The sequence below is a fragment of the Cyprinodon tularosa genome, unplaced genomic scaffold (genome assembly GCF_016077235.1).
Source record: "Cyprinodon tularosa strain WSP-4 unplaced genomic scaffold, ASM1607723v1 ctg917, whole genome shotgun sequence".
Lineage (NCBI taxonomy): Eukaryota > Metazoa > Chordata > Actinopteri > Cyprinodontiformes > Cyprinodontidae > Cyprinodon > Cyprinodon tularosa.
This window is the reverse complement of record NW_024039693.1, coordinates 96160-116862: the sequence shown is the minus strand read 5'-3', so window position 1 is coordinate 116862 and position 20703 is coordinate 96160. Positions and strand designations below refer to the sequence as shown.

General features: G+C 34.2%; 1 protein-coding gene across 1 annotated transcript; it reads right to left on the bottom strand.

The window, feature by feature from the left end:
- Positions 1–1543: 1543 nt before the first annotated feature.
- Positions 1544–20570, bottom strand: LOC119776166 (cholesteryl ester transfer protein, plasma). Its single transcript, XM_038274446.1, has 17 exons — positions 20346–20570; positions 17177–17291; positions 16967–17098; positions 15700–15770; positions 14593–14680; positions 12182–12251; positions 12028–12088; positions 11604–11695; positions 11374–11473; positions 9875–9954; positions 6374–6424; positions 6140–6292; positions 4079–4146; positions 2521–2563; positions 2323–2395; positions 1922–2007; positions 1544–1835 (listed from the first exon to the last, which is right to left on the bottom strand). Exons 1-17 carry the CDS (start codon positions 20479–20481, stop codon positions 1758–1760), a joined length of 1497 nt encoding a protein of 498 aa, XP_038130374.1. The 5' UTR covers positions 20482–20570; the 3' UTR covers positions 1544–1757.
- Positions 20571–20703: the final 133 nt, after the last annotated feature.

Sequence of the window (20703 nt, the reverse complement as noted above, 5' to 3'; positions counted from 1 at the left end):
TGTATTTAAAGTAGAAAAAGAAATTGTAGAAAAAACAATGTGCATGAAATGTTACGAAGAAAGTATTCAATCTGATTTAGGTACAAATCAGAGGTATAAATGGTTGAAATTAAAAACAGCAACATATTTGAGATTTGTTTCAACTACTCAGCATTACTGAGGTAAATTCTTAACAACCTTTAGAGATTTATTCTGTTTTTCCTACCTCTCCTAAACTTTTGATCATCAGTTTGTTGAAGTTCTGAGTATGTTAGCATATGTTTCTCAGATAGAAGAGGAAAATAAATATCATAAGTTAATTTCCACAGACATGGATACGTAGACCCCTCACTGGGCACATGCGAATGCATGTCGATGTCACCACCATATTGTATGTGGCAGAAAGTAGTTGCCAAACTGGACACACTAAAGCTATTTATTTTATTTCATCAGTTTGCTAAATAATTGTGGTCACCGTGTCACATGTGAACCTTTTAAGATCTGGTTTGGACACAGATTAGGAATAGGAACATAGTATTTGGGCAAATAGTAAAGAGATAAAATGACTGATATGAGGAAAAAAGTCCTAGGACAACAAAGTAAGTAAGTACAAGAAAAGACGTTATAATATGAGAATTTATGGGGATACATTTCCAGAAGAGCCACAGTTTGGAGACCTATTTTAATCCTGGATTAAGAAGATCAGGTTAGATTCCTTTAATTATTTTTATCTTTATAAGAATAAAGTCATGAGAATGAAGGCAAAGGGATATAAACTCGTAATATTTCTAGCACGCTTATCCCGAGTGGGGTCGCGAGGGGTGCTGGTGCCTATCTCCAGCAGTCAATGGGCGGGAGGCGGGGTACACCATGGACAGGTCGCCAGTTCATTGCAGGACAACACAGAGACAAACCTAACAAACAACCATTCACACACACACCTAAGGGGACTGTAGAGAAGCTAATTAACCTAACAGTCGTGTTTTTGGACTGTGGGAGGAAGCTGGAGTACCCGGAGAGAACCCAGGGATGCTCAGGGAGAACATGCAAACTCCAGACCCCGGGCCAGGAGTCGAACCCATAACCTTCTTGCTGCAAGGCTGCAGTGCGCCGCTACTCGTAATATTACGAAAGAAATATATATATATATATATATAAATATAAAGTATAATCTGAGATTAAAGTCCCTCTGATACTGTATAAGTGTCAGAGTCTATTCAACATGGCGGAGGCTCTGACTCATCCGCAGCAGAGGCAGACCAACAAGGGCTCTACGTATATTACGTCTACGTTCATTTCAGGGAGATGGGCGAAGTCTTGTTAATGTCAGCAAAAAGCATTTTGTATCCAAAATGATAGAAAAACCACAGCTAGGTAAAAAATTTAAGGCAAATGTTTCACATCTTTAGCAGAACAAACAACTTTTTTCTTCTAGCCGCCCGGATTTCAGATCTGAAGTCAGAAGTCAGTGGTACTCGTTGGCAGATAATTAAGCACAGAACAAAGCAGTTACCTGGATGTAAAATCTTTATAGTGCAAAACTGCAAGTAAATACATACACGGATCAATCCCAAAGAAATGTTTACTGGGTTTATTTATATGTGGAAAATGTCCAGACTTGGTCAGTAACATGAAAACCTTAAAACATGCCTTCGGTTTATAAGAAAACTCAAAAGCAAATAATTGAAATTTGAATTTCAGACTTTCACAAAAGTTTTTAAAGTTAAAATGGAAGCTTTAAACGTATTTTCTGGTGAAGACGCATAAAAGCAGCTCAGTTACTGCAATGTCCTCTTGAGGAAGTCCACGAGCAGATGGTGAGGGAAGCCAAAATCCATCTGAGCAACAACATATCCCTTCAGGACAGAGAAAGGTGATTACATTAAGCAAATATAACGGTTATTAACCAGGGACAAAAACAAGAGTAAAATGCTTTTCTTACTTCCTTATGAAGCACCTCAGGGTTGATGATGTCAAACAAGCTTGCACCCTGTTTGTCCATCAGCCTAGTTATCTCCACCTCCAGAACTGAAACAAACAACATTTCTCAGCTGTTCCTGCAGAGCATCAAAGGAGGAGCCATGCAGATCAAGGAAAGGCAGGTTTATTTATGTAGCGCATTTCAGTAGCAAGACAATTCAAAGTGCTGGACATGAAAAAAGGAAAAGAAACAATAGGAGAAAAAGCATCAAAGTAAACTTGAAGATTTTTATTGTAATCTAAATTAAACAAAAAACAGGAAAAGATGGATCAAAAAAAAAAGTTGCTTTATACGTACATTAGAAGACAATATGATATTAGCATTGAAAGGTTGTGGTTAGTTTTTATTTTTATGTTTCGTACCAAACAGGACTTTAGGAACGCCTATTTTCTCCACAGCTTCTCTTATAAACTCAATTTGTGCCTCATCGTATATCTGGAAACAGAAAAACGAGTGAAAGCGAAATTCTAATCAAACCCTCTCTATAATTATTTGTGTGTACATTTATATATCTCCAATAGAAGTGAATCTTTCGTTTTAACAAATGAAAAAGTATTTACCTGTTGGTTCTCTTGAGGAAGCTCAGCTCGAACTACAGAGATCCTGTAAATATAACTTCCTTTACAAACAAGCAGGTGTTATGGGCAACGGAAGCGGCACAAACTAATTACACGTCGTTAATATAAGGCTGCTTTCTGGTTTCCACAATCACCAAAGAAATACCAATTGAATTATCTCTTGATAAATGGGGTATAGAACATTAAAACAGATATATATAACTAAAATAATAGTTATTCAGTATAGGAGTAAATCTGAGTAATCACTTGGAGAAGATACCAAATTCCAAGAAGAAACTAAAGTCGTGTCTCACTACGGGGTCAGCCTTTGAATATTTTCAGACTCTCCTTGCACTTATGGCTGAAGAGTAGGTGGTTTCTCAGGACTGCAGGTAAGAAACTATTCTATTTAAATAGGATTGTTTTTCCCCAAAACAAAGTTAGAAGGTTTAGCGTTGCTCAAGCTCTAAAAATATACCTAGTAACTTCCTGTCAGGAAAGGGAGCAGGTTCATAGATTGAGGTTGAAGGGCCTCCGGTGTGCACAGACGGAATAGAAATAGGTTTAAGAGATTAACCAAAGGATGTTGACTTTTAATTTCATTTGGAGGAAAAAGTAATCTAACGGCAGAGGGACAGAATGATTGGTTATTCTTGGAGTCAGGGTGTCAGGTCAGGTTATTTTTATTTATACTGATAAGCAGCGAGCAGGAGACCAGAAAATAGGGAGCTGAGCAATTCATTGTTTCAGAACTAAATCTAGTATCCCTCCATCCAAACTGCCCAGTCAAAACTATATGAAAAGTGGTTTTGAAGCTTGAATGGGAAAATTTTATTGATTTTAAATTTTATATTTTCCTCATGTCTTGCTGTTACTCAACTATTTCTTTTTTCCTACCAGATGCTTGCTAATAACAGATGAGTACACTTCAGCATACATGTCTGAAACATCTATATCCTAAATAAAATAAAATTAAATAAAATGGGTCTTTTAAAGGTTACCTAGAGCCAAAATGTGAACACCATCCTAGGGACCATAATGGTCACTAAAGATCAGCGTTCAGTGTCAAAACTGTCGTGCATTCGAGCAGACAGGAAGCTAACGGAAGATATCAGATGCAAGATCTCCAACCTGTCTGTTGTAAGAGATAATAATCTCTCAGAATCCTATCTGGAATAATATTCTATGGGCCTAGAGATACAGTAATAGAGCCTGTTGGGTTATGTCAGACGAGGCCAGGCTCAGCAAATCACCAGGTTTTAACATTGATCCCAAAAGTAAAGAGAATTAGATCTGTTAAATCCAGTTAGAAAAAAAATGCAAGTTGTAAAATTCTTCTAACAAGGAGAATTTAAAGTAACATTTAGAAAATATCTAACCTGTAAAAAAAAAGAAAAAAAAAAGAAAATATGAAAAAAAGAATATATATAAAAAAAAGTTTAATTACAAAAAACAACAACTATTTCTTTCTTTGCTTGCAATAAAGTTATCTAACTCTCTAAATCTCGCTCCATATATTAACAGCAAAGTTATTAGTTATTATGAAAGGAAAGGTTCTTACTCTTGTGGTTTACCGTGGAGGAAAAGTTTCTTTTCTGCATAGGAAGCCGTGACATCAACTGTAACGTTCTATAAATCCAGGAACAAACAAAGATCAATTAAACTGAGAAAAGCAATTTAAAAAAAGAAAGGATGCTAAGGTGATATTCAACATTTTGATATTCACAGCACATATGCGTTTTTAATGCTTCGTCTAATGGCTGAACAACTAAAATACAAAAGCTTTACATCACTTCACTGAGGGATCATATATGCATCATTTAACTCCAATATCAACTTTATTTTTAAAGCTTTTTAAAATAACCAAGCTCAACATGCTGTTCATAAATCAGCTGACGACGGTTAAATGAAAACAAATAAGTAAAAGATAGATAAGGTAAAATATGCATAAGTTAGTTATTTAACTTAAATTAAGTAAAACTAATGCAACAATTTAAAACTTTAAAATACATTTAAAATACATTTGATAATAGAGTCAAGTTCATAGGGTGTGTAATTTTTGATGGACATTTAAAAAATAATAAATGTAAATAAAAGCAAATTAATTTGCTGAAGATTTGGCAGAAATGTATGTTTCAAACCATGTTACACAACTTAACTTTTGAAGGCGTCTTGAGGAGCGAGCAAAACAGTTGCTGCATTTGGTAGGAGGAATATTTACCAAAAGAACATGATATTGACACATGAATGCTAATTCAACATTAGTATTTGATATATATATTTAATTTGAGCTGTAGTCATGCTATGTTAATCCTAGCCTGGAAATATAACAGCATTAATGTAATTATGAAGTTCTTTTCTAGAAATTACAACTGATACAAAAACTGACACATAGATGGACCCGAAGTTCTCTCATAATTCTTCCCAGATTTCGCCAAAGTCCCTCCTGCTGACTTTCCATCTTGGCAATGTGTCGTCATACTGCAGTGAAAATGACCTAAACTGCTGATTTTACACCGATGGTGATCCTGATGATGTCCAGCCATTCACTTTATGAGCAGCACCAAGCTGCTAGTTTTCCTCTTAAATCAAAACAGAAGAAGCAAAAAACTGAAGTTTTCCACATGCAAATGTACAACATATTTTCAAAAAATATTAAAGGACAAAAAAGAAAACCTCTCTCTCTCTCTCTCTCTCTCTCTCTCATATATATATATATATATATATATATATATATATATATATATATATATATATATATATATATATATATATATATATTTTTTTTTTTTTTTTTTGGCCATCTAGCTATTCATAAATAGCTAGACTGAAATACTTTCAATAGTTTCAATACTGGAAATACTTTTAGAAGCACAGAAAATAAATTACCTAAAGTGTTTACCTAAAACCTAAAAAAAAAAAACAATAACTTATGACTTATTTGCATGACTTAATTTGTTCACGCTTTTCAAACTATTAACATATCCTAATTACTGGGATTAATGAATGTTTCAGTCATTTATCCTATTTAGGCTGATTATCATTGAAGATGTGTGAGTTTATTGCACCTTGTTATTGGCTGCCTGTTGCGTGTCAGAACTGATTTTTTAATCTAATTACGACAGTTCCTCTGTCTGGATAAACAGTTATAATCTTCATTCTGTATGTGGCAAAGATTTGGAAATGGAATGAGAGCGGTTTCCTTCAGCTAAGAACATAGTGTAATATTTTGATGAGGCTGGAGACATGGATGTCTCCTCATCTGCTAATGTGTGTGATGTAATGATGTGATGATGTGGCAGACTGGAGACGTATAAAATGCCTTTTTAACTGTTAATGGGGGCCACTTCCTGAGAGGTGAGCAGCTGCCTTCTGTAGATCCTGAGCAATTTCTCTGAACTGAGTCAGATTACAATTTCAATCAGAATCTGTTGTCATGCCTCCTGGTTATTTAAAACATATAAGTTATGAAGGATTATTTAAAGAGTTTGTCTCCAGTGATCTCTTTTCAGGAAAGAGAACCGGAGCCTATCCTTAACTTCCTTTTATCTATGCTGTTTTCTAAACTCTGGGTTTATCAGATTGCCTCTTTGCTGCTCTGTGAGTCAGTGGAAAAATGCACCGTTTGAAAGAAGAGTGTGGGTTCGTTCTGACTCCCGCAGTAGAGCTGTCCAATAGCCTGCGCTGTAATCGATGTCCCCATAGTGGAGGTGTTCAGAGTGGGAACAGCTGAACTCCACACTCTGAGTTCAGGAGATGCTGCTTCCGACAGACACTAAACAGCCAAGCACAAAACATCTCATTAAAAAAAAGGATGATTGTTGAAGGGAATAAGTAAAATGATTTTCATCGTTACCCTTTCGATATACACAGGTTTGACGCTGGAGAGACCCGTCTTAAAAAGTGTCTGAAATGAAAACAGGAAATGGAAAAGTTTTAGTTCAGATGATTTCATCCCTGTATTTCATTTAAGTGCCTAAATCAGCGGTCAGAAGGTTTATCTGCCCCCATTCATGACAAGAAGTGTGAAACCTCTGTGTTTTAAATTAAAAAAATTGATGATCAGTTTTATGAATTTTTTATCTGTAATTCACCTTCTTGATCCAGAATTTTAGGTCTATGAGAGAATATGATCAAGCTATAACAAAGGATATTAAAACATTTCATGGAAAATGAGAAAGAACTAAAAAAACTAGTTTGCTGCGAAATGACAAAACAAACATTCAAAGCAATAAAAAACTTATTTTCCAATTTTGAATAAAATTTGAATTTTTCAACATTATGAATTATTTTAACTTGTGTGTTTTTTTTCTAATACGCCTATTAATTACCTCAGGCCTGGGCAGAATTATGATGCCGCTTGTTTGCTGTAAAGTGCTGCATGAATAAGGTCGATGCTAACATTTAGAAAGTTAGCATTTTATCGTGTCGTGAAGATAAATTATTCACCTTGAATAAGAAAATGACCAAAGGATGAAAACACTCAACAGTTTATCAAAACTAAAGCAAGAAGAGCAACATGATGCAGAAACAGCTCAGATTTCATATTTTTATTGTGATGTAAAATCTGGATGCCAGACCCTAAATTGTTGTTTGAGTATACAAGAAGTTTTACTAAATAATCTCGCAGCTTTGCAGATGATACACAGCTATATATTACAATGCCACCAAAGGTTTATGAACCCATTTAAGTGCTCTGTAAATGCATGCAAGAAATCTGAGAGGGAAGTATTAATTTTAGGACTAAAGGATGAATATTTAAGAAGAAGCACTAAAGTTCAGGTTAACACAGCTAGAATTATTGATCTTGGAATTGAACCTTTAGAGGCTCATAAAGACAGGAGCGAAGTTAGCCTCCTATCAACATCTCCAGGATAAACTAATTCCTACTTTGTTCATCTTTAGTAGAATTTATCCCTGCAGCGGTGTCTTCACAGGCCTGACTAGAAAGTGGATCAGAAAGCTGCTGATGATCCAGAATGCTGCTGCCTGCATCCTCACTTTAACATACACCTTTCAAAACTGAAATATGAGTAAGTCATTTTTTCTTGAATTGAGCTGGTAAGTGAGACACTGCCAATGGAATAAGACAGTTTACATAAAAAAAAAAAATAAGAAAAAACTGCATAATAAAAGGGTATATTATCTAATTGTCTTATTTTAAGGGTAAAAATATTATTCTATTGGCAAACCATCGTATTTACACTGGAAAAAAATCTAAATAGGTCATATTTTCTCGAAATAAGTGATATTTTTTCTTGAATTGAGGAGGTAAGTGAGACACTTTGCCAATGGAACAAGACAATTTGGATTAAAAATTGGGAAAAAAAATTGCATTGTCTTATTTTAAGTGCATATTATTTAATTATCTTATTTTAAGTAAAAATACTCATTCCATTGGCAGACTTATTTAGACTTATTTAGATCGTATCTATGTGCTCAAATGAAGGCTAAATACACTTAATCTAAGAAATGTTGACTTATTTCTAGTTTGTTTTTGCAGTGTACCTACTAATATTAAGTACACCATTTTACTCATGTTTAGAAGATTTTTTCAGTGTAAATATATATTCCTTAGTTTTAGTTTTGCAGGGAATCTTAAGATCCAAAACCAGGATCAGGAAGTTTTGGGAACAAATACACTAAAGTTTTCTGTTTTTCATAAAAATGGGCCAAACCTCCATGTAATCAAACTGTTCTTGAGACAGGACATTTTCACCAGCATGTCTACTGCAAACAAACAATAGGTGTTTGCCATACTGCTACACTTGTGAAAGTAAAATCTGTTGTGCTCTCTTTGGCATCAAGACAATTATTCTTATTGCCACATCGACAGACAGGACACTGTTAAAAAAAAAAAAACAAACAAACAAAAAAAAAACAATGGGTGTAACCACCAAAGAGCAGCACAACATTTAGTCCAAGTCTTTTAAGGAAAGTTTACACAAAAGTTGCACATATAAAAAAAAAAGAATGCCAAAACAAGCCATTTTTTTATCTTCATAATCAGAAAAAACATTCTCAAGTTTATTATTTTTTTTAAAGCTACAGTGTGTAATAATTACAGGGATATACAGTCAGAAATGTAATATATTATACATAACTATGTTATTTATCATCATCTACGAGCTCAGCCTCTTAACCTTAATATTTGCGTTGCCTTAGAATTCGTTATTTATAATTACATAGGAGCGGGTCTCGCAGCCATGGAGGCAGACATCTTTGCGCTACGGCAGCGCAGAGCCAACAAACTAGCGATTGCGAGATCGCCAAAACGTCACAACGATGTAGAAAAAATAACGGGTATATTTATTATCTTAAGTCTACATGAAATCTATACCCTACACAGACTAATGAAATACTATCTGTAAAATTATCTATGTAAACAAACCTCATCACTTGAGAAGGTAGGTGATGCGGACGTCGTGGAAGACATTTTGTCCCGTAACGCTCGCCGTACTGTTGGGGGGGGGGAGAAGCGGTGGGGGGGGGGATGTTCATGTTGCTGCAGTCTGCAGTCTGACCGCTAGATGTCGCTAAAAGTTACACACTGTAGCTTTAACACATCATTCCACACTGCAAAAACAATCCAGAAATAAGTAAAAAATGGCTTAAATTAAGTATATTTAGCCTTAATTTGAGCAGGTAAATAAGATGATTTGCCAATGGAATGAGTATTTTCACTCTTAAAATAAGATAGTTAGATAATATTTACTTGAAATAAGACGATAAAATAGTTTTTTCTTATTTTAAAAGGAAATTGTCTTGTTCCATTGGCAAAGTGTCTTACTTACCTCCTCAAATCAAGGAAAAACACACTTATTTTAAGAAAAAATAACTTATTGAGATTTATATTTTTTGCAGTGCATTTAGGAACCAAAAGGATAACGGCATCATCAGGGAATAGTTTGCTGCAGGAGGGACAGTGAATCTCAGAAGGTATAGTATGTGTGTAATGTGTCACGTGTCAGTTAGTAACACGTTAGTGTCTGAAGCACAGCAGACTTGACCAAGCATCAATATGTCACGAATTAGGAGTGAGACTGTATTAGTGGAGCAGCAGCATTTTTTCCAGCTTATATCCAGGATCTTCACCTTTTGGTCATCGTTTCTTGTGGCCATGGGAATTGAATATAAGAAGATTAAGAGTTTTTATTTTTTATTTTGAGCAGCACTTCACTAAACAAGAAAGACCAGAGTTCAGGCCCACTTTGGTAAAGACAAGTTCACAATTTTTATATTTTCTCCTTCTGGCTGAGATTCCACTTCTTAAGGCAGAAAATGATCTAAAACATGGAGTTTTCTTGACATTCTTTACATTTACCATCGGCAAAGATCTCTAAAGTAAGAAACTTACTTTGACCTCTTCTGATGAGATGTTGAGTTGGAAGTGTCCATCTTGATGAGCAGCAGCAATCAGTGGTTTAAAAATATCATCTAATGTCAGGAAAACAAAGTAAATACAAAACAAACTGTTCTGCTTCAAATTAACTTAAGCACACATCAAGTTGGAAGTAAGTTGGAAAATCTGAGGGTTTATTCATTTTCAGTAGTTTTAACCACACCTTTAATGGACTGGTGCACATTTGTTCACTACATACATACATATTTTAAAGCACCTAAATAAAATTGAAACTAGTCGATGCATTTGTTACTTCAAGGCTGGACTATTGTAATTCTTTACTATCAGGAAGTCCACAAACTGTAGTTAAAAGCCTTCAGCTGATCCAAAATGCTGCAGCCAGAGTTCTAATGAAAATGAAAAAGAGAGATCATATCTCTCCTATCCTGGCTTCTCTTCATTGGCTTCCTGTTAAATCCAGAATAGAATTTAAAATCCTCCTTCTCACATATAAAGCCTTAAATGGCCAAGCTCCATCTGATATCAGAGATCTGATTGTTCCTTATGTTCCTAACAGAGCACTTCGCTCTCAATCTGCAGGTTTACTAGTGGTTCCTAGAATTTCTAAAAGTAGAATGGGAGGCAGATCTTTTAGTTCTCAGGCTCCTCTCCTGTGGAACCAACTACCAGTTTTAGTCCGTGAGGCAGACACCCTGTCTACTTTTAAGGCTAGGCTTAAAACTTTCCTTTTTGATAAAGCTTCTAGTTAGAGTGGCTCAGGTTATCCTGAGCTATCTCCATAGTTCTGCTGCTATAGGCTTAGACTGCTGGAGGACATAGGGACCCCTTTTTCATCATTCTGCTTCATTCTATCTCTATTCTCCCATTCTGCGGTATTTTAGTTCAATCTCTACAGTTATGTTCTTTCTCATTTTCTCATCAAAATGGCTTCATCTGGTCTGTTCTTATTTGGCTGTTATGACATCCTGGAGAGAAATATCAGCTGGGCTTCTGCCATCAACACCTTCAGTTATAGACAATGGAACTTTGCCTGTTTTTTAAAGCTTAGTCCAGTTTCTTTCCTACCTGTGTAGCTAGTGTTCTGTTACAGTTTGACGTTCGTTTGGATGGGGGGTTATTTTTCTAATTCATATTTTTAAACTCCTATTTCCGTCAAAATTATTTACAGATATTGTCAGTGGCTTTTAAGACACGTGTAAGAACATTGCGTAGATTTTTTAGGAGAATCTTAGGGAGTTTCTAAACAAGGCAGAATAAAATTTTCATAATTTATATTTAAAAAATCTCAAGAGAGAAACTGAATCCAGGTCATTAAGAAAATATCTATCATTAATCCACTTATTTCCATTAAAGTAATCATCAAGTCTTTAAATTTCAAACTTTTTTCCTGAGATGCTGTAGTGGAACTCTATCTTTCCTGTAAGAGTGCATTTATTGGAGATTAAAAATGACACCACTGAATACCATCTGGAGGCATTTCGCCTAAAGCCCACCTGAGAACCAGAAGTAAAGCATCCTGTTTTCAGTCAGTTGATTTGGGTGAAAAACCGAGTTGTTGATTGAAGAAGTTGAGTTTAGGTATTTTGTAAGACCCTAAAGGGGACACAAAACAATCAAAATAAACATTACTGAATAAAATGATTAAGGATTTAAACTGTTCAAGGTGTTATATCTAAAATACACTCTTGTAACATTCAAACAGGTTACATGTAATGCTATTAACCTTATGATAGGACTCTATGTAGTTAGCAGTGATGAGAGGAGATGTAGTTACACCAATGTCCACGCTGATGGCGCCATCGCTGAGGAATTCCGCTGGAAATGAACATCATCACAGTTTTAGAAATCATTTAAAGCCATTTAAAGCATCATTAGTGTATCTCCTGTTAATAGAATAATTTGACTGGGCTGAAATGAACTTAAAAAAGAGTTTCTAATACTGTTTAAATGCAAGTTGTCTTGTTTTGTTGAGGTTATTAAAAAAGAAAAGTTTTTTGCTACAAAATATTTAGTCACAAACTAATCCATGTTGGATAAAGTGCAAAAGTTTAGCATTTTATTCATGTAAAGTTTGAATGATTTCAATCTTTTTAAACAATTAAAAAGACAGGATGAGAGACGTCCCAAACCAACAAAATAGCACCTACCCGCCGTGTCTTGAATGAATTCAGCCAGGATGTCTGCAAGCTTGTTGATCTCCTTACAGATCTGAGCTCAAGGACACATCTTGCATTGTTTGAATTTGACTTTAAGATGATACATAAAAAAAATATTATGTGTATAAAAGATCTCCTCCCTAACCTGTCCCTTGACGACCAGCTTGACTGTGAAAGTTATAAAGTCAGTGAAGAGCCTCTTCAGCCAGTTGGGCCTGAGAAACAAACAATGAAGACCAGAGAACATGTGAGGGAGTTTATTTCTCAGGGATATCTCCAAATGTCTTCCCTCCCCTTTTAAAATGCAATGTTTTTGGAACTAAAATGTATGACACCAAAAAAAAATAATAATAAATAAATAAATAAATAAAATATCCTATTTATCCCATAAAAACCTGATGGAAAAGAAAAATTTTAGTAGGGAAAATGCATAAAATACAAAAAAAACTGCAACAACCCAGATGAAACATTGTGCAAAACATTTAAATCATATTTTGTTGAATCACATTTTGGTTACATTTCAACATTTGGTCTTTTTTATTGGAAGTCTGTGAGAAAAATCCACTTTGGTCACACAATATATGTAAACTATGGATATACTGTGAGATAGGAAATTTCAAAAATCATATTATTCTTGTAAAACTCACTTTTGTTGCTGTTTTACAGTCAAATAGAGTTTATGAGTCCTTAAATACATGTATTCATCATGGCTAATTTGACGATTACCGAATGCTAATCCTCAATGTCTGACTGCAGTGAATGCAGCACGAGATGACGCGAGAGCGACATCAAAGACAATCAGAGACTGATTTGTTTTGAAAACTGAGTGTGGCAAAGCGAGGGAGCCAGGGGTCGTGTGGAAAAGAGACACGGGACGAAAGAGTTAAAAACACTCATAAAGACATATTTGCAATCAACTATGACAGAAAAGAGACAGGTTTGGCTGTATTGAATAAAAATACACAAAGGCATTGGATTGAGCTAAATTTGTAAAGCGCATTGCTGAGCAGCATGGATATCGCCCCATTCAGCTGTTATAGGCATGGTAACTTCATGCTCTGTGATCAATGTGATACTGGTGTAAATCCTGCTTAATATGAAACAGTGTTATTATTTTTTAATGTTTCTTTTTTTTAATTTTTTCGTAGTATGAAAGTATCCAGAAACGACCTGTATGAACCTACTCACAAAATGTTTTGCACTTTTTCAGACTGGGAGCAAAATATATTTTTATGTTGCTTCTTTACAGGTTTGTGGAGATTTTTATGTAACATACAGAACCTGCCTTTTTGCTGATTTATTGATACAGCAGCTCTATCTACAGCATATTTACATGCATGAAATGTCCCTTTCATGTCGCCTGAACTGCTGTGAATATTGTGTATACTGTGCTGTATTTCTCAGTTACTGAGGAAGTTACTGAGGAACAAATGAGGTGAATGTGTGATCTGAGTAACAATAAAAGCGATGTCCAGTACCTTGCTTGGGTGCCTTGACCCATTTATTTCTACTGTGTAGTACTGCTCACTTTAGTACAGCTCAGTCCATAGATCTCTGATGGGTAAGTTTTACTTTCTATAGTTTCTTTTTGTGCAAATGCTGCAGGCTGCCTCTCTGACACAGTTAATGTCACATATCTGCGACTCAGCACCTGTGTCTTACCTTAATACCTTTCCTGTGATGATGCCCCACCTGAAATAATGTTATCATGCTTCTATCTCCTATCAAGTGAGATCATATTGTATGATATATCCGCAATATGAACTGTTTCACATGAAACATGCACTGTACATACTATTTCTCACCAAACTGTGATGCCATATGTTGCCACCCCTCAAAAATTCCTGCCCCCCTCTCGCCACCCCATTAATATTTTTCTAGATCCGCCCCTGAACAGAACTGATTGTTTTCTCGAAGGCAAAACTTCTGTTTAGTGCTAACACTGACCACACATTTTATATCCTGAGATGATTCATCATCTCTGTCTCTAACTGTGTTATTGGTTAAATTAACAATATAAAGTTAATGAAAAATTTTAATACCTCTTGATATCAGAATCCAGTACCAAGAGAATAAAATATACTTCAGTTATTCCCATTAGGAATACAGTTGATCTGTAGGTCCTAGATTATGTTCTTTATGGAGAAAAGCTGAACATTATGAGTCCCTGCAGCCAATGAAGAAGCTTCTATAAACCTTTGTTGTGTATATATTATGCAGAACTATAACCAATTTAGACCACAAAGATGTAAAAATATCTGTGCATTTATTTTCAAGGGCTTCTTGCAAATTTAGTCTGTCTTCACTGATTTTTTATTTGTAAACTACTGATTTTTTGCTTATTTATTTCCAGTTGGTGCAGTATGATTAGTGTTGAGCCTAATCAGTTTCCAGCCAGCCCTCAGTGCACATCACTTCCTGCCTGGTCACCCCCATGATAATATCCCACAACAGCATCTTTTTTCACCTTAACCAACATATTGTTGATTGAATCACAAACCTTCATTTTAACATGTTTGTAAACTTTTTTATTCCTAATGTAGTTTAATTACTTACTCTTTGTCCCCCTGCAGGTAGAGGCGAAACTTGTGAAAATTCAGGTAACAATCAGATGTGTCTGCAGCTACCTTTGAATTGCCACAATCTGAAGATAAGGGAACAGAAGGAAAAATATGTCAGAAGAGTGAGACAGAGAGCAATGCAATTGTCTATAGGAATAATTGGTAGAATAGAAACTAAAAAAGGGTTGAAGAACATTTTATTAAAGTTTGCTGAGAAGAATGGGTGGTGAAAGGTCATCTTGAATACCTAGGAGGGCACTAAAGCTAATGTCTTTTTTTTTTTAATTCATTTAACCACTGTACATTACATCAGGTACCAGTAAACACTGGAAAAACAATCTAGAAATAAATTAAACATTTCCTTAATTAAGTGTATTTACCCTTGATCAGGTAATTGAGATAATTTGCAAGTGGAGCTAGTATATTACTCTTAAAATAAGAAAATAAGATAATATGCACTTGAAATAAAACAATGCATATGTGTTTTTTTTATTTTAAATGTAAATTGTCTTGTTCCATTGGCAAAATGTCTATTTTATCTCCTCAATCCAAGAACAAATGCACTTATTTTAAGAAAAAAAAAAGATTTTTCTAGATTTAGATTTTTTTCCAGTGCAGAACAGCATTTGCAGAAAGTGTATAAAGCATATCGTAATATAGAAGAAAACCAAAGATAAAAGGAAAGGAAACAATAACAAAATATAAATAATAAAATAATAATAATAAAGTAGCAAAATATGATATTATATTATACTTTGATTCAAGAACAGGGAATTAATGCAGCAGATGAAATTTACTCACAAAAGAAAGAAAATTACCAGCACTTTATGTTCTTAGAAATTCTAAAGATTTTACATAAGATTTTGTCTCATTTAACCAGCCAGCAGAAAATAAATGATTTACATTTGAAGAAAAGGCATTTGTGTAAAAATTTACAAATAACATTAAGATAATTTCATAATCTGATCATATTTAAAACACAAGATGCCTTTTTGCAAACATTTTTAAATCATATTTTTATAATTGCTGAAAGATAAAAGACTCCAAAAAGGTCAATAGTCAACTGAAATCATACGAAAAGAAAAAGAAAAAAATTACTTACATAGTTTTGGGTTGATTCCAAGATCGATCTGAGTTTCGACCTCAAAATCAAGTCTCTGTGCAACATTAACCCTGGTAGATAAAGACAACAGATAAAACATCTTTTGTTTTTTTTTAACCATGAACCATGGTGTATTTTATGTTGTTTAATGTGATAATGCAAACATTTGCAATCTTTTTACTTTTAAGTTTTTTTTTTTGGCAAATAATAATAATAATTAAAAAAAAAGGAATTATGGAATAAATTTTGCTCCGATACCCCTGAATTGTGAACTGGGTTATGGAGTATTATCCCAAACATTTCAGAGGTAATCGGAGTGACCTGGAGGGCCGAGAAATAAGAGGATTAATCACAGAAGCAAGCAAAACGCCCAAAGTCACATAGACTAAGTGTAGGAACCTTTATAAAGGACCAGTTTGAATGATGCATAACCGCAAGTTCTGTTTGTGAATGACTGAGCCAGATGGAATAAAAGCCATTTTTCTTCTGGTCATAGAAGAAGAAGAAAAAAAAAACTTCTTGTCTTCCATACAAAATACTGCAGGTTAACCTGAGCACAGCATCATAAGGAAAGCTGGAAAGCTACTTCAGGATGGATGGGAAGAGGGATCAAGTGAAATAGAGGGCAATCCAGGGGGAAACATGTTGAAAGCTGCACCTCAACACATCAGACAGAGCAGAGAGGAAACATTCATAACATTACAAACGATTCAGGTAAATCTACCATAGAATACTTTAATCAAAGGACAGTCATGTGTTAGAACAGCCCAGTTAAAATCTACAACTACATTCAAACTAAGTCTTTCAACAGCAGTATTTTAGCATCTATAAATGTGCTGGGGTCTCATGTGACTTGATGCCTCCTCCTACTGGTCTGCTGCATTTTCCACTTCCTTTTAGCTCACATCTATTTTATGTCAAAATAGCTTTTTTCTATAACAGCATTATTTTCTGCTCCATCAAATGTTTTTTTTATTTTTTTAGCTTTTTTTTTTTTGCAACCATCTGCCATCATACCAAAATAATTATAATTATATATAAATATTTTCCAAAACCAAATATAAATACATGTTATTTTATTTTTTGTTTAAACTAAACAAAAACAATTTTATTTCACCTCTTGGAATCTCCTACCTTCTGATTATTCATCATTTTGGACAAAATGTTATAATATTTGTGGTTTAAACTTTACTAAACATAAGGGGCTTGTAAGGAAATGTATGTTTTTATTGAGCAGTAGAAGTTTGCTCCAGCCTTGCAGACTCACAGCCAGCTGCCGTATCCGTACTGAAGGGTCCCACTGAACACTGCAGAGACGTTGTTAATCTGCAGACCGATTCCCTCCCCTGGACGCAGCTCAAACTCACTCTGGCCGATCGACAGGTTGAAAATCTCCAAACTGAGAAAGTTACAAAGACAAAAACTGCAATAGTATTTTCTGGATCCATTTATGTGGACGTTTGGCGTCACCACTTACTTTTCTAGGCCGTATAACACTTTGCCCAAAAAGCCAGCAGATTTCTCTCCTTTCATACTGGGGTAACGGGCGTGTTGGAATGCTGCCTCGATTACTTTAGTGGTTTTCTCATTCACTAAAGACAGAAAAGCACAGGATTAGTTTGGGGATTGGATTTCCCTTCCCTTAATTATTGGGAAAGAGGATTGTATACTCAATGGGAGACAGTTGTAGGAATACAAATGTATTATTTGTTAGACTTTCATCTTTTGCAAACCAAAAGAAACAAAAAAAGCAAACTAAATTTAAACAACATATGTAAATTTCAACAAAAAAAAAGTATATTTTCCCTTGGTCTGAGCAGTTAACTAAGGAAAGAGAATTTACTTAAAAAAAAAAAAAAAAAAACTACTCTGTTATATTATCCCTCCATCCATCCATTATCTGACACGCTTTCTGTGATATTATTTCATAGACATAACATTTTATCATCTTAGCTTAAGGGGTATACAGTGGTTATGGAAGAGGATTAGGGCCAATGGAAAAAAAATCAGTTTTCTCAGAATTCTGATTTTAATCCCAGAATTCTAACTTTTTTCTCACAGCTCTGGTTTCATTCTCAGAATACTGACTTTAATCTCAAAATTCTGACTTTCCCATATTCAGTTTAATATGGGGGAAAAAAGTCAGAATTCTGACTTCTTTTCTCAGAATTCTGACTTTTTTCCCCATATTAAATTGAAATAAAATTGAAAATAATTTTTTTTTACTTTTTCATTGGCCCTAATCGTCTTCCGTAAGTGGTGGACTAAGTACTCAACAATAGTACATTAGTAAAAGTATTGATACTCATTGTCAAATCTTACTAAACCACAACTAAAAGTTACTTAGTTAATAATCTACTCAAAGAAGTACTCATATTCGAAAATACTTAAGTATTCAAAGATGCATTTTACGGCACTTAATTATTAAAAAATACATATTAAATTTTCAAATATCAGTACATTTCTGTATTATTTTCTGGTTAATTTTAATGAACCTTGTGACTTTCTGAAACCACCTGATGTATTGACGTGTAGAACCACTCTGCTACAAAATATACACCACCTGAAAGAACTACAAAAATGAGTCAAATAAAGGTACTAAAAAAAAGTACTTAAGTAAAGTAATCAAGTAAATTTGTTTATTTTCCACCAATGGGGTAAAATATTACATCAATTGGAAAATCCTCTTCTTTACTTGCTCAAATTAAGGGCAGATACACTAATTTAAGAAGTTTTATTTATTTTCAGAACAGCTTTTTCAGTGTATTTCTCACTGTTGGAGTAAAACACTACTATTGAGAGTTTGACATTCTTCTTTGCAAAAACTTTCTTTTATAATCCTTATGACACTGAAGGTTTTAAAGCAAAACTGGCGTAGCTCTTTTGAAACATTTAGAAAAAACAGAATCTTATTTCAATGTGTTTAAGGTTTCTTTTTTTTTTTTTTGTAAATGATGGTTAGTCGGCTTCATTCAGGAAGTGTCAGGAATTGAGATGAAGTCATATTTCCATTTCCTGTAAGTTATTCAGGCTGTGAAGCAGCAAAGCAGACTTCCAGCCTATATGACTGTTCTTTTTCTGATATTATGTGTCAGGTACAATCTGTTACACTGCAAAAACTATCTACACTAATAAGTAGACATTTCTTTAAATATGTGTATTCAACCTTCATTTTAGCAAATAAATAAAATGATCTGCTAAAGGAAGGAGTATTTTTACGCTTAAAATGAGAAAATTAGATATTATAGACTTGAAATTAGACAATACAGTTGCTTTTTTTTATTTCAAATGTAAATTGTCTTATTTAATTGGCAAACAGTCTCACTTACCTGCTCAATTCAAGAGAAATTAAACTTATTTTAAGAAAAATTGACTTACTTAGATTTACATTTATTTTTTGCCATCTACAGAGTTCTATGTTTTGGATTAAAAGCAGGGTGGGATGGGTGTTGTAAACCACAAGTTTGAAAAACACAGCTCATAGATGTAAAGCATGAACATGCATAGATTCATACTCATACTATCGATGGGTAGATTAAGCATCGAGTCACACTGGAAATTTTTTTTTAATTTTAATTCTTAAATTATGTGTATTTACCCATAATTTGAGGATGTAAATGAAATTGTTTGCCAATGGAATGAGTATTTTTTAAAAAGATTATTAGATAATATGCACTTGAAATAAGACAATACAATTGTGTTTTCTTATTTTAAGTGTAAATTGTCTTTTTCCACTTGCAAGATGTCCCTTTTACCTCCTCAATCCAAGAACAAATGCACTTATTTTAAGAAAAAGGGACTTATCTAGATTTTGATTTTATCCAGTGCAATGTAATTACTCTCATCCCTAATAGAACTGAAAAGCTATTTTCTATTTGTCACTCCTTTGAGCTTCCTTTTGGATATTTAATCCAAAAGGAAATAGCCAAGAACAAAATTTAGTTTGAAAGTAATGCTTTTAATTATGCAAATGAAACGTGCCTCTTTGATTTCAGGAACCTTTTTTTGTCTCAATGCGCTGAGAAAATGATCTAGAAACAAGTAAAAATTTCTTAAATTAAGCGTATTTACCCTTAACTTTAGTATGTAAATAAGATGATCTGCCAATGGAATGAGTATTTTTATTTTAAACTAAGAAAATTAGATTATATGCACCTAAAATAAGACAATGCAATTGTTTATTCTTATTTTAAATGTAAATTGTATTTTTTTCCATGGGCAAAGTGTCTCACTTCCCTCCTGAATTAAAGAAAAATGCACTTATTTTTAAGAAGAAAATAATTAATTAGATTTAAATTCTTGCAGTGTGATTCAAAGGTCATTTCTATTATTGTTTGTTAATGAGGCTTAATAGTAGCACATTCCTCAGAAAACAGTCAGATCCTGCAAAGAAAAAGCAAAAGAAAAGCCAAAGTTCAAAGTAAAACAAACAAGACCTTTTGAGGAACTGGAGAGCTATAGATTAATCCAGAACAAAGCAATGACAGATGGAACAAAAGTTGCATTAAGGACTGAATTTCAGACTTCAAATCTGAAGTTTAAAGCCATTCTACATTGATTGGTTGTATTTGGTATCATTTATATTTTAAACTGTAGAAGAATAATACAAAAAAGAGCTTCAGATATGAAAGGATGTTAATACTCACACACAGCAGCAGCAGGGTGGGTTAGTCTGCATACAGCTCCAGTGTATTTGTAGGCTGAAGCGCGATCCTGCAGACAGCCGTGGATCGTTCCAAACAGACACAGGATCAGCAAACGGAGAAAAATATCAGCCGGCATCCTGCCCTTAGTTTATGGTAGATACCGTTCTGCAGCCTACCAACACACAGATTGCATGGTTCAGTGTCCTGAAGCTCTCAGTGTATCTTTCTTTTTCATCCAATCAGAAGCAGAGGGGTTGTGTGGGTTACTGTAGGGGTCAAAAAAACAGGTCAAAGTGCAACTTCTGTGATGTAAACTGCAGAACGTAATACATTTGAGCTTTTAGACACCAAAAAATAA

Bases quoted from the DNA above. Each gene is read 5' to 3' on its own strand.
- LOC119776166 (XM_038274446.1), bottom strand. From the start codon at position 20,481: ATGCCGGCTGATATTTTTCTCCGTTTGCTGATCCTGTGTCTGTTTGGA. The intron at 4,147-6,139 runs GTGCATTTTTCC...CTGGATTTATAG, and splicing joins CCACACTCTTCTTTCAAACG to AACGTTACAGTTGATGTCAC. The intron at 2,564-4,078 runs GTAAGAACCTTT...TTATATTTACAG, and splicing joins CTCCACGGTAAACCACAAGA to GATCTCTGTAGTTCGAGCTG.